At 41.7% G+C, this 13274-nt stretch overlaps 1 protein-coding gene and 1 pseudogene across 2 annotated transcripts in view; one reads left to right on the top strand and one right to left on the bottom strand.

Moving 5' to 3' along the window:
• Positions 1–4185: 4185 nt before the first annotated feature.
• The window catches only part of Tek (TEK receptor tyrosine kinase), a 109709-nt gene continuing 100620 nt past the window's right edge, over positions 4186–13274 (bottom strand). For both annotated transcript variants that reach the window (XM_026387884.2, XM_026387885.2), the window contains exons 19-23: positions 10225–10295; positions 8719–8759; positions 7915–8011; positions 6057–6156; positions 4186–5263 (exon numbers count right to left, since the gene is read on the bottom strand). In XM_026387884.2, coding sequence (XP_026243669.1) covers positions 5189–5263; positions 6057–6156; positions 7915–8011; positions 8719–8759; positions 10225–10295 — 384 coding nt within the window. In that variant the 3' untranslated portion in view covers positions 4186–5188. The remainder of the gene's footprint in view (positions 5264–6056; positions 6157–7914; positions 8012–8718; positions 8760–10224; positions 10296–13274) is intronic.
• On the top strand, positions 6529–6884 carry LOC113182099 (cytochrome b-c1 complex subunit 7 pseudogene; annotated as a pseudogene).

Below are 13274 nucleotides of genomic sequence, written 5' to 3'. Positions count from 1 at the left end.
CTTATCACATCCTTTATGTCTCCAAATGTTGCCTCTCAGAGTCCTTTATTGATTTTGGTGCCTAAAATAGGGTTCCCTCTCCTAGGGCTGTACCCCATTCCTTCCCTTCATACCGCTTAACTGAACTTTGTAATGATTTAATAATTTGTTGTCTGCCATCTTTAAAAGACCAAGTTTTTAGAGGAACCATGTTTTTTTTTTCTCTCTCTCCAGAACTTAGCATTGTACCTGACACAGACAGGCCATCAGTAAGCTTTTGGATAGATAGTGGACATGTGAATTATTTATGTAGCTGTAAACATAAGTATGGATGATATTGTAGTAAGTTCTATGAAGAAAACAACACAGAGGAAAATAACTGGAAACTGTGGGCGATTAAATACGGAATAAATAATGTAGTAAAGTAAGTCAGACAAGTTTTACTTGTCTTTAAAGTATGGAGAACTCAGTTTCAGGATGTAGGGGTGAGAGCTATGAATCTTCCAAAGAACAACAAGGAGAGAAATCACTGAGGAAGAACAAGTGTAGTAGACAAGTAGACACAGGGCAGTGAGCAGAATGAGGATTTTGCGATGAGCAGACTTGAGCTTTGGGCTGTTTTCCCACCTGCTTTCTCTGGCCCGGTTGCTTATGCTCTCAGAACTTTTATTACCACATCTATAGAAAGGGTTTTATATGGAAATTCAATGAGCTGATGTGTCAAATCCTGGACACATAATGAATGTTCTGTTAACAGTGGTTCTCTGCTTCCTTTCTCAGCAGAGGAGAAGAGGAAGCCGTGGGCTGCCAAGATTGGATGAGTAATGTCTGGGTTGGTTAAGCAAGAGCCTTCAATGCCAGCCAGCCAGGGAAATTTGCATTCGATCAGTAATGTGCAAATGAACTTCAAGTACAGTACTTAAGGAGAGGGATATAATGAAAATATGCTTTAGGAAGATCAGCCTTAACATACTTAATGTATAAACTAAAACAGAGGCAGAGGATTTGTCAGGGAGCAGTTGACAGAACATTGTCTTGGGCTAGAGGACCGGCTCAGTACCTGACCAATTACGCAAAACAAAGAGTGCATCTATAGTGTGGAGGTCTTGCCAAGATTGGAGCCAATGTCTGTATGGTGGTCTCAGTCTATGTAACTGGGTGACCTTGGATTATATGAAAGCCTTGGATAAGTGACAGGAGAAGGTGGTAGGAGCCAATCATTGAAAGAGTTCCAGTAGAAAGAAAAGGTCAGGGAGTAGGAGTAGATGTGGGGAGGATATTTGAAGTAGTTTGTGGAGTCAAGACAGGAAAATGAAGTGAGGATCTAGGGGAGCTGGTGGACCAGGGCAGATGATGAGGCGAGGGAATGAAACATGTTCATGACTTTGGACATTATAATTCACCTTCAAAGCACAGCCCAGCCCCTGAGAGTTCTTACGGTAAATTTTGGTAAATCTTTCCTGCTCACTGTAATATCTAAAAAAGTAACTGTTGATAGTGGTAACATTAAAACATTTGCACAGTAGAGTCCTTAAGAGTCTTTGACAGTAAGATAAGACTCACATTCATGGGTCTTAGCCATTTTGCCTTGTAAAGCTTATTTGTTTTTATTTTATTTTTGGTAGGTTTGCAGTTCTTGTGGCATAGAATCTTAATACCACTGTTGTGACCTTAGATACCCTGAGTGTCAGGGTAAGACTTTTCAAACAGGATGCTGCTTGTTTCAGTTACCACATCAGCACAGACCTTAATGATCAATAACAATTCGAAAAATGTTTCCATTGATGAAATTTTCATGACTTGCCTCTACAAAAAAATAGAATAATATATTTGGCAATGCTTGTCCAATGCTCACAATCAAGAAGGAATCCTGGAGGGCTTTGTGAAGGTTTTTGTTGAAGTCCTGGCTGCTGATGGTGATCAGTGTGTTTGGGAGGTGGTGCATTGATTTTATGTTTTATCACTGTAATTACAGCCAAATGATTGAATAGCATTCTAATTTCCAGGGCCTTATTTCTCAATCACCTTTAGCTTTGTAATGTTTGTTCACACATTGTCAGATGAAACTGAAAAGAATTAGTAGACTTTCACAACTGAAACTGAAAAGAATTAGTAGACTTAGTTAGCCAAGTTCCTATGCCTAGTAAGTAATGGAGCCAGGAATTGGCTCTTGATCCTCTTTTTATTTGCTAATTTTTCTTTGTATGTAATCAATGGCAATTATAATTATAAAATTAATGAGATTATATGAGTGAAAAAAGGTTATCATATTTGTTATATTCCCAAATTGGCATAAATCTTTAAATACTTTTAAAAACATCATTGTTTATAGAAACAGAGAAATCTTGGTAGAGATCTTCCTTCCTTCATATAAAAATTAATAGTAAAAAGTGAAGAAGAAAACAGAATTGGAAACCACAAGACCAAGAGTGCCTCACCATTTACCAGCTGTAAGTCTCCCAGGTGCTCTAAGCTGCCAATTATGGGATTAATGACAACTTCACAATGAATGCAAGAAACAGATGCTAAAAATATGGGGCCATGCTTTGTATATGTCAAACATCGTGTGAGTAGTCATCTATAACAAAACATTTATAACTAGGGTTTTATTCCCTATATTTAGAAAGCAAACGTGTGGGGTTACTTATTAATGGTAGAAGGACAGTGTTACCATTTCAATCTTAGAACTTTCTGGAAATAACATGCTGCTTCTAGCTTACAAAGCAGTTATCATTGTCATACTCTCTCTAGGATTCCATGTTTATATGGTTATAGTAAAGATTCTCTCGTTGAAGCTGTTTTTTTTCATTCAACAGGGAACCTGGCACTATATTGTCCAGTGAAGTAGATACTAAATTGAAGTTTAAATATTGGCTTTTGGGTTGGACTAGCTATATTTGAATGGTTGCTGAGATCCTGCTGATTTTTTTCTTCTTTTAGTGAGGTTGTGGTTTAGAAGATCCCTCCTGGCATAAGGTCTGGCTTGTGCACTATTTTGCAGTGGTACTGGGATCTGATGAGTAGGGCCCATGGAATAGCCATGGAGCTGAAGCCTGAGCAAAGAAACATTTGGAGGGACTATAGCTCTGGGCTCTGGGGGTTAATAGCTCTGGTACCTGGGGCGCAGGCATTCCCACTGCCACTTTGTTTTTGAGGTAAGGGTGCTTGTGAAGTAAGCTGGGGAGGCACAAAAGAGCACATAGGCATGTGCCTGTTCAAGTGGCTCTGGGATCAGGATAGGGCCTATCCTCTATGGTAGCTGAGCTGGTGACAGGAGAGGCATATATGAGGGCTTAACTTTAGGGCCTGGAGTCTGAATTAGCTTGCTATGCTGTCTGAGATGTGGACAGGCCCAGTGTGGGCCTGTAGAGCACCTGCAGCTCCTCTCAAGAGCAACCGCTGCTTGACGTTGGAGAGAGTTGGGTGTGCAGCTGTGCATCTCTGAGATCCCCCAGCAGAAAGAGCTGTTGGTTAGCTCAGTGGCAAGAGATGCCTGTGTTTTCTGCCAAGCAGGTTGCTGGGGACCAAAGTGGTTCCCACCCATAGTGGTTGGTATCGGTAGCCTCTACCTTTCTTTGCACCTGTCTCTTTGGCATCTTGAAACGCCAATATTGCCAATAATGCCCTCTTCGTGGATCCTCTCAGTTTTTGCCCTGTTTTGTGGCTGCATATTCCTTAGTGGGTCCTTGAGCCCAGTCTGTCTATTTTTGATTTGTGAATAGCTTTCTATATGTATTCTTCTGTGGGAAGATGAAGGTTGATATCTCCTTCTGTCCCATCTTGCTCATGTGACTGGATATTTCAATGGCTCTTCATTTGAGTTTCCATTTAGTTCATTATGATAGGCTGGCAGCTTGCTCTTGCTCTGTATCTCCTCTTTAATATGCTACTGTGAAAAAAGAGCCCTTGGGATAAATTCAGTTTCCTTATTTCTGAATACATGAGATTGTTTAGGAAGGCTAGAATCTCAAAGTTTATGTAGCATGTTGAACTGCTATTGAACATTGTAACACAAAAAATTCTAAGCCCTGGGTTCACATTGGAAAATACCAAAGATATGCTGCCCTGAGACAAGAAAATGAACTAGATAGAAGGCTTCTAGGAAACCTTTCCGACTTTGTGAGCTTTGGATTTTGTGGTCTGATAGCGTATATTCAGCAGCAGCCACTCTACATGTTTGTTACTGACAGAAGTTAATAATTGAAGAAAATTTTCTTAAAATAGAACAAAGATTTGTCAATACCTAGGAGACATAATCCTGGACAAACCATGGATAGGCAAGACATTTATTCACTTATATGATCTCAGTGCAGCATGTTTTTACAGCTTAAATGGTAAACTCACAACTGATCTAAACAAACTTTTTACAATGTGCAATACATGTAGGAATGTTAATTCAATATGATACATGTCACACATCTCCCAATTCTCTCTCCTGGCTATTTTATTTATTGGAATACACAAGTCAATATTACCAGAGAAACCAAAAGGTAAATCCCACTAATTCATCTATTAACCTTGTTTATACTTTTCTGAAGGTTCTTGGGTGTCTAAGAAATTTTTTAGGTGTCAGTTCAGAATGCTGACTTAGGGGGCTGTAGAAAAAGAAGACAAAGCTGTCATATGATCAAATGAAAGAAACTAGTCTGGCTTCTTCAGGTAAGGGGTGAAATTGATAGAAAGATCTTCCACATCATTTGAATGTAACAGATATTCTTTAATATTAACCCATATCCCTGTTAGAATTCATACATCGTCCTCGCTTTTCTTACCTGTGCTCTCAGGGTAACTGCTAGGTTTATTAACCATATTTTGCTTCTACACAGCTAAATATTTTATAGCATTCAATTATAAAGGCAAATATCAAAAAATATCTAGGACAATAAACAAATTATGTATTACAGTAATTGTAGTCTCATACCTTCCTATGAAGTCCATGTTTTTAGAAAAATATATTATTGCATAACCACAGGCACTCAGATTTCAGCACATTCTTACTTAAAACAGTATATACAGTCCTACTGGAGTCAGAGTATACTACAGATCCACTCGGGGGTTTGGGGTTGAAGGTCCCAGACGTACAGCAATATATGTACACACTCCTATATCACAGCTCTTGGCAGAGGCTTGCTTATTTTCTTAGCTTGCATCAAGGATCTCTCATGCCAGTGAAGGGGAACACAGGACACGCAGGTGAAGATGTTCTGTCCTAGGCTGCTTCCTCAGCAGAGCAGTCGATGCCTGCATAGGTAAACTTCTCATAAAGCGTGGTGTTCACGTAGGTCTGGAAGAGCAAGAATGGTTCAGACACAGGCAGCCTCAGCTCTGCCTCTGCAGGGGCAGTTACGATGATACCCTAGTTTTCTTTGCTTGTTTCAATTCACATACTAGATCTTTAGGGACACTTTCCTGTCCTCAATCTCTGTTGTATTTGACTGTTTTCCTGAAAGTGGATGTCATATGCTTCCTGTCCTTAGTCTTTGAGCTTCTCTTTCTCATGATCTCTCAATGCTCCCCCTGAAATAAGTTCTCTGGGGCTTCTTGCTCTGTCTATGTGTCCCAGGAATGATCTTACTCACATTACTGGTTAAATTACCACTCGGGCTTTGGTGAAGCCAAAATCTGTTTCCTTAATCTAGATTTACTTAGCTGTATCAATCTGGGGCTCAACAGGCAACTACCTTTTAAAAATATTGATAGGATTCCTGACCCTCCCTGTAGTAACCTGTAGTCTAGACTTGGTTATCTACTTGTTGAGTGTCCTTCAGCAAGTTACTTTTTACCTGAGTGTGTTTTTTTCGCCTACAAAATTAAAGGGTCAGCATATAGGCCCAAGATTCTTTCTAGCTCCAATAGGGTAATTCTGTGTGTTGTTCTAGCCTGAATATGACTTTATCTTGTACACAAATTTATTTCCCTCTAATTGTAACTTCCTTGGAATTGGGGAGGGGGCACATCCTTTACATCCCTGTATTATCTAAGAACTTGTTAAAATCGTGTCAGTGATTTTTGATGAATCGCCCTCGGTGCTTCAGGAACTCCAGTTAAACAGTTCCTGCTTCAAAGTGTCCACTCACCTTTCGTTCTTCTAACATTCTGTTTAAGGACACCAATATCTGGGCAAATGAAGGCCTCTCGTAGGGCTTCTCCCGCCAGCATTGTCTCATTAGATCATACCTTTGAGAACAAGAAGTTTAAGGGTTAACTCTGTGCTTCAGTCCCGGGTGTGTCTTAGTGTGGGGCAGGAAGAGAGGAAAGAGAATTAGCAGAAGATGAGAGCACAGCACCTGGAAGTTTCCACTAAGCTTCCTGGCTCTCTATCCACATCCCTTCTTCTCCACCCTAGAGTGCTATTCCTGCAGGATCTTGGTTTCCACTGTTCTGATCATCCAGAATGAACTGTTCTCTGTGTGGAGCAGCATTTCTCTTAGAATAATACTACCTCTCAGAATGGGAGTGTCTCTTGTAAAATGCTACCCTGACATCTTCCTCTTAGAGGCAAGACTCTCAGAAGCCCTGTCATTAAAAACAAAAGGCTCCAGGGTCAAAATGGCAAGCAGGCCTGCTGTGGTAGCATCAGGATGGTGGCTGGATGGTATTCACAAATGGTATGATAATGAGCTGGGGTTCATGCAAGATGATACAATGTAAAAGAAGCCATAGAAGGCTTCCTGAGGACCTTTATAATGACAGGGTGTTTTGCATCAAGAGAGCACTGGACCAGACCATGAGGCATCAGATCTTGCCTAAAGAGCAGGGAACAAAAATAGGAAGAGGATAATATCAAAGAGGTCATTCAGGAAAGAAGACTGGAAAAAGAAGTAATCATGTGGTTGAAATCTGTGGACACAACAGTCCTCATAGTATTTTTACAAAATTGGTTAAGTCTGAAGCACACAATTTAAAAATCATTTGGTCTGCATGTATATTACTTTAAATAAATGTCTATCACAATAATAAAGACCTGTTTAATCAGGTGTGATGGACTGAAGGTTGGGCAGTCATCTCAGAACCAGGAAAACGGTTCAGAGACACCAAACACCAAATCCGCTGGCACCTTGATCTTGGATCCCAGTCTTCAGAATGGTAAGAAATATGTTTCGGCTTATAAACCATGCAGTTTATGGTACTTTGCTATACCAGCCTGAACTGATACCAGGCTTAACGTGAAGCTTTCTCAGCTTGCCTGACCACAGAGCTCCCTTCCTCTTGTATCATTTATTTCTTGCAAGACACTAGTAGATATGCTCTCTGTGGTCAGAACCTCTTGTGTTATGCAGCTCTCTGGGACCTGCCCTAGAAGTACAGAAGCAGGATGTCTAGGAGTGGGCCAAGACCCCACAGACTGAACTGAATTATCAGTCAGTTACAGATAATAGAATGATTTTACTGTAACACATTTCTTTTCTTTTTTTTTTTTTTTTGTAACACATTTCTTAATGATGGGAGTTAATCTCCTATGGAATGACTCTCACAAAGTGATAGCTGAGGAACTTTGTCTACTAATGGTACAAGTACATCCAGGTTTGCCTCTATGGCCTACATGTATGCTATTATTAATAGTTTTCATTCTCACAAAGTGGCATAGTCTGGACAATAAATTACTTGTTCAACTTAGAGCCTCTGAAATCTCCATGCAACATTAAAAAATTCTATGCATTTATTTCAGATGTTGTCCTTCCTCATTTCAGTCTTGGCAAGATTTGTACCTTAAAATCCTCCTAGATTTCTATGCTTGGAAAACTACTCCTGCCTCTCCATTATGTAAAGGTCTTAATATAGAAGTACTCATTTTCTTCAGCTCTCTGGGGTCTCTAGGCAGTGTGTGTTGAGGGGTGTGTAGGTATCAGTGAGTTCTTCATTAGGGTGGACCTGTCCAAGCTGCACAGGAGGAAGGTTGAGATAGAGCAGCCCTCAGGGTGAGGCCTGACTTACACCTCGTCATCACAGTTCAGGGGCTTCTCCAGCCTGTAACCCTGAGGCAGCTTCTCATAGAGTTCTGCACAAGTCATTCCACAGTAGGGGGTACCACCTGAAAGATAAAGTGGTGTAGCTTTGAGTCCCTCAGGCACAGCAGGCAGTACATCCTGACCCAAAGCCAAGAGGTGAGGAGGGAGACAGGCTATCAGCGAGGTGAGCACCTGCTCTGCACCAGGCTGGACTTGCAAGGCAAGAGTGCACCGAGATGTGATCATTCCTTCAGGGGAAGCCCTATTACTGACCGAGCTATTTTTCTTCCCTAAGTCCGCCTATATGCAGAACAGCTGCTGTGCCCGCAAGATTTTTCTAACTGGAAAAGTCAGCAGTTATGCAATTCCTATTTTATCAATAATAGCTATTGTACATTTTTAATTATAAGATTAATATAGAAAAACTCGGGATACAAAAATAAGGGGGAAAAATCACAATAGTTCTTCTTATTTTTTCTGTGTAATGCCTTAGTTTTCTTGAACATGTAAGTATAAAATTGAGGAAGTAAACAGTTCTGATACCCTTGCCCAAGCAGAAACAACCTATGAAGTTCCTGGCCACTATGTCAATAGTATTCCATATGTTAGGTGTATGGCTTTCAAAAAGAGAAGCATGAGAATAACTATACTTTGTGGAAACCTGTAAGGTTGTATTTCCCAGTTACATCCTAGCACCACACGCCAACAGTGCCCTGTGGAATTATTAGGAGACAGTGCTGGAGGGTCCCCTCCCTTTGCCCAGTATCACCTGGTAGGGAAACATACTCACCTAAGCTGACAATCTCCCATAGCAACACACCATAGGACCATCTGCAGGAGGGAAGAATGCAAAACCTTTAATCAGCAAATAGGTTGGCCACTCCACTTTCTGGCCCCAAAGGTCAGGGTGATCCACCTTTTCTCAGACAGGGAAATGTGAAATGTCTGCTTCCTGGAATGTGGCCCTGCACACAGTGTGGGCTCCTTGTAGGCCAATGGAAGGGTATAACAGGGGAATGGGCTCACTTTGCCAAAACCTTTAAATTACTTTAAGTAGGAAATGCAAAGTAGTACTGTGAAAAACGAGGAAAATTCTAAGCCAGTTGGGTCTGAGTCAAATCCCCTCTCTGCCACCTAATACTCCTATAACCCAGGCCAAACTACTGAACATTTGGTAGCCTCTTAGTGTGTGTGTGTGTGTGTATTTGAAATATTTTAACTAAAGTTTTATTCTATACAACTATGAAATATAGATTTTTACCCTTTTTTATTGCAGATTGTCTAGAAACTACATTACTGTGTGGCTGGAGGAGAAAAAATATATATAACCATGCTGAGGGGGCAGATCTACAACAGAGATGGAAAACAGTCACCCAAGACTCAGCACACGGGGCGAATTGACCAAGTGAAACCCAGTCCTTTATCTCAAAGGCCCCTCATGCAAACACAACTGAGAGCTGGTAAATGAATATTTCATTTAATTTATTTGTTTATTTATTTTTGCCATTAGTTCACAACTATTGCTAATTGTTGTACCCAACAGATAGAAAGGATTTTTTTTTTTTTAAAGGAGCCAATTGCTCTCTGAGGAAAGGATAAAGACCACCTCAGCTCCTGGGAAATGTGGCCATGTCTTTGCTCACTTCTTCAAGGTGCAAGAGGTACACTTTCCAGAGTTAGCTGACCAGCAGCGAGAGAACTCTGTCTCTGTAGTTGTGCGGATCAGACTATCTTCGCATATTTTTTGAAAGTGGGGAGACCAATCCCTGCTTCAGAATTATGCAGAGATAATATATAAAAGGGACCTTGCAAGTGAGGATACAGTCGCTGCCAGTCCCCAACGTAGGCATAAGCAAAACCCCTGAAACAAGTCACCCTCTGGGCCTCAGCTTTTTCTTCTGAAAATGGGGTGCAAGACAAGATGGTCCAGTCTCAAACCCAATCCTTTTGACCACTGCCAGCCTAAGACTTGTCACTGCAGGCAGACATGGCCCTACTGTGCCACCACCTGTGCTCACCAGCAACTATTCTGGGCTGTGTCCTCAGAGCTAGGTCCAGGAAGGGGCGTCAGAGGCAGGATCATATGCCTCTAGAGATCACAAGGACACCACTTGAAGCAAAGGAGACCCCAAACCTGCCGTCAGTGATTTTACACTCTGGAAACTGTTCTGTGGCTTCATTTATTCTATATTTCCTCCACAGAAGTATAGGATATTCCTGCTTCTCTTTTAAGCCTGTTAGATGTTGATTTTTTTCTTGGGGGGAAAAATCCCTTAGCAATAAGAAGATTACTCACACGTCACTGTTGGTTGTGTACACGCTGTAATTGAGGGACTCGATTGCCATCCAGCGCACTGGGAGCCTTCCCTGTAGAGAAGAAAGGGAGAGGTCACTCAGGGTAGGGACCCTTCAGAGGCTCTGTGCTGGGCCTGTGTCTTACTCAAGGCCCACAGGGAACCCTGTGTGGTGCTCAGCAGACCTAAGGCACGGCAGACTCAGGAATCTTTGCTTTATGAATATCCCAGCCACAAGCATGTTTTCAAATTCAAAAATGTGCAGATAGTGCTTCACTTACCTCAGAGGGCCCCTCTAACAACTGTACATGAATTTGTGGATATGCACATTGACACACATTTGACCATTTACCTTGTGGTTTTCAAGACCATCCAGTGACTTGAAGAGGCAACAGGTGTAGAAACTGAGAATTGGAATGTGGGAAAGGGTAAAGGGAACACTGGGGTGGGGTGGAAGACCATGCTTGGAGGCCATGAAGGATTGCATTTTCCTGAGAAGGAGACACCTGAGCCCTGTTCTTTAAGAGGTATAGGCATCATCCAATATATGAGGAGGAAAGAGCATTTCAGGTCTCGGGGAACAGGATACATATGTATCAACGGAGGTTGAGATAATGTCTAGCCAGTGCAATTGACATTGTGTTTGGAAACGAGACAAAGACACACACTCACCCTTTGGGTGCCTGGCCCTCACTCCAGGTTGCTCCCATTTTTTTTTTTTTTTTTGGCTCATTGAATCCCCATAGGCAAAATGAGATGTGCACTAGACATTGTGAAGCTTGGTTTCAGACTTTTTTCCCCCATTTCCTCAAATTCTATATGATTTGTAGCTCTTTTCCCATCCATCCACCCCAGGAATCATATGATTTGCCACGGACAGATCATCTCTCACTTCCAGAGCTTTGTCCAAATTTTATCAGCTGCACTTCAGCTACATTAGCCGGTGGCAGGGCAAACCCAGGAGTACTAGAGCATGTTTCTCAGCACTGCCCAGCAGGCAGCTCCCAGGCCACTCATCCACGCAGTCACCCCACTCCCATCCCAAGGATGATTCCTCAATGTGCCGTCTTCTCCCAGGTCCGTGTGGAGTGGCAATTTTCGGAAGCATACATTTATGATTATAAATCCCAAAAGGTACTTCTGTACTTTTATATTCAAACATCAAAGTGTCCTTTCCCACATCTACACCTTTAATGTTTCACACTCACACCCTCATTCACTCTGCATCCACCCCACCCTGTCTCCCACCTATTACTCCAGCTCTCTTCCCTGACGTGGCTAAGGATGGAAGGTGAAGCCCACTCTGACTGTGTCTTAGGACTCACTTGCTTCCAGCCTGCTGGCTTTCTAACCTCTTCTAACCTCCTGGTTACCAAGTTCCACGTGCACTTTTTGCTTTTCTTTTTACTCCTGTTGGATCTGTCCCTATAGTTACCACCTTGATTCAGGCCACCATCATCCACCACCTCATGACAGCCGCTAGTTCACTGACCTCTGTGCCTAACTGACCTCACTCTAATAGTCTGTCCTCCACACAGGACATTTAAACAGCAACTCTAACCACATGGTTCTTTTCCTTAAAATTTCTGAATATCCCTGTCCCAAATTCAGGGACCCTCAGATCTTCTCCCTGCTTCCTCCTCCAGCCTGAAAATGGAACCCTGCTCCTGTTTCAGCAGTACTCTCCAGCTTTGTTCTAAAGGTCTCTGGGGCTCTCCTTTGACTCTATACTTTTTGTCTGTAGTGTACCTCCAGCTCATCTGACTCATTTTCATATCCAGTGTCTACTCGATATTTACTGTTAAACTCGGGTTTTGACCTCCTACAGGAAGCCCTCTCTGACTGCCCTCAGTCTTGGTTCAGTGCACTTCTCTGGGCCACCATGGCATGTGTGATTTCCTCACCGTTAGCTAGTTGTGTGTCTATGTGTGAGCTCTCCAAAAGTGGAGTCTGTCTCTAATATATGTTACCCCCAAACCTAGCATAAAGCATGAAACATCATGGTACTAAATAAATCAGTGATGAGGGTATGGAAACATTAATGATGGTGAAATTTTAAATCACTCAGTACAGGAGTTTGCAGCAACACTTCTAATAGTAGAATCCTCTAGGAGGATTTAACAAAAGCCCAAAATAATGCAGGACCACTGGAATCAGAAGTATCTAGATGGTAGGACTCAGCATCTGTACTTTTTTTAAAGCTCCTCAGATAATTCCAAGGTGCAGTGAAAATTGGAACCCCAATTTAATAAATTGGCCAGAGTTTGGCTATTGTGAATTGTGCTGTTATAAACATTGATGTGGCTGTGTCCCTGTAGTAAGCTGTTTTTAAGTCCTTTGGGTATAGACCAAGGAGAGGGATGGCTGGGTCAAATGGTGGTTCCATTCCCAGTTTTCCAAGAAATCTCCATACTGCTTTCCATATTGGCTGCACCAATTTGCAGTCCCACCAGCAGTGTATGACTTTTTACCCACATCCTCCCCAACACTAATTGTTGTTTGTCTTCATAATAGCTGCCATTCTGACTGGAGTGAGATGAAATCTTAGAGTGGTTTTGATTTGCATTTCTCTAATTGCTAGTGATGATGAACATTTTTCATATATTTGTTGATTGTTTATGAATGGATAACAAATGTGGCATATATACACAATGGAATATTACTCAGCAATAAAGGAGAATAAATAAAATCATGGTATTTGCAGGTAAATGGATGGAGTTAGAGAAGATAATGCTAAGTGAAGTTAGCCAATACCAAGAAACCAAATGCCGAATATTTTCTCTGATATAAGGAGGCTGATTCATGGTGGGGCAGGGAGGGAGAGCACTGGAGGAAAAGATGAACTCTAGATAGGGCAGAAGGTCTCTGAGAAGGGAAGGGAAGCGGGGCATGCATGGGGTTAGAAATGATGGTGGAATATGATGAACATTATCCAAAGTACATGTATGAAGACACAAATTGGTGTGCATATACTTTGTATACAACCAGATATATAAAAAAATTATGCCCTATATGTGTAATAAGAATTGTAATCCATTCAGCTGTCATATAC

The sequence above is a fragment of the Urocitellus parryii genome, chromosome 4, assembly GCF_045843805.1.
Source record: "Urocitellus parryii isolate mUroPar1 chromosome 4, mUroPar1.hap1, whole genome shotgun sequence".
NCBI lineage: Eukaryota > Metazoa > Chordata > Mammalia > Rodentia > Sciuridae > Urocitellus > Urocitellus parryii.
This window is presented reverse-complemented; position numbering and strand designations above follow the sequence as displayed.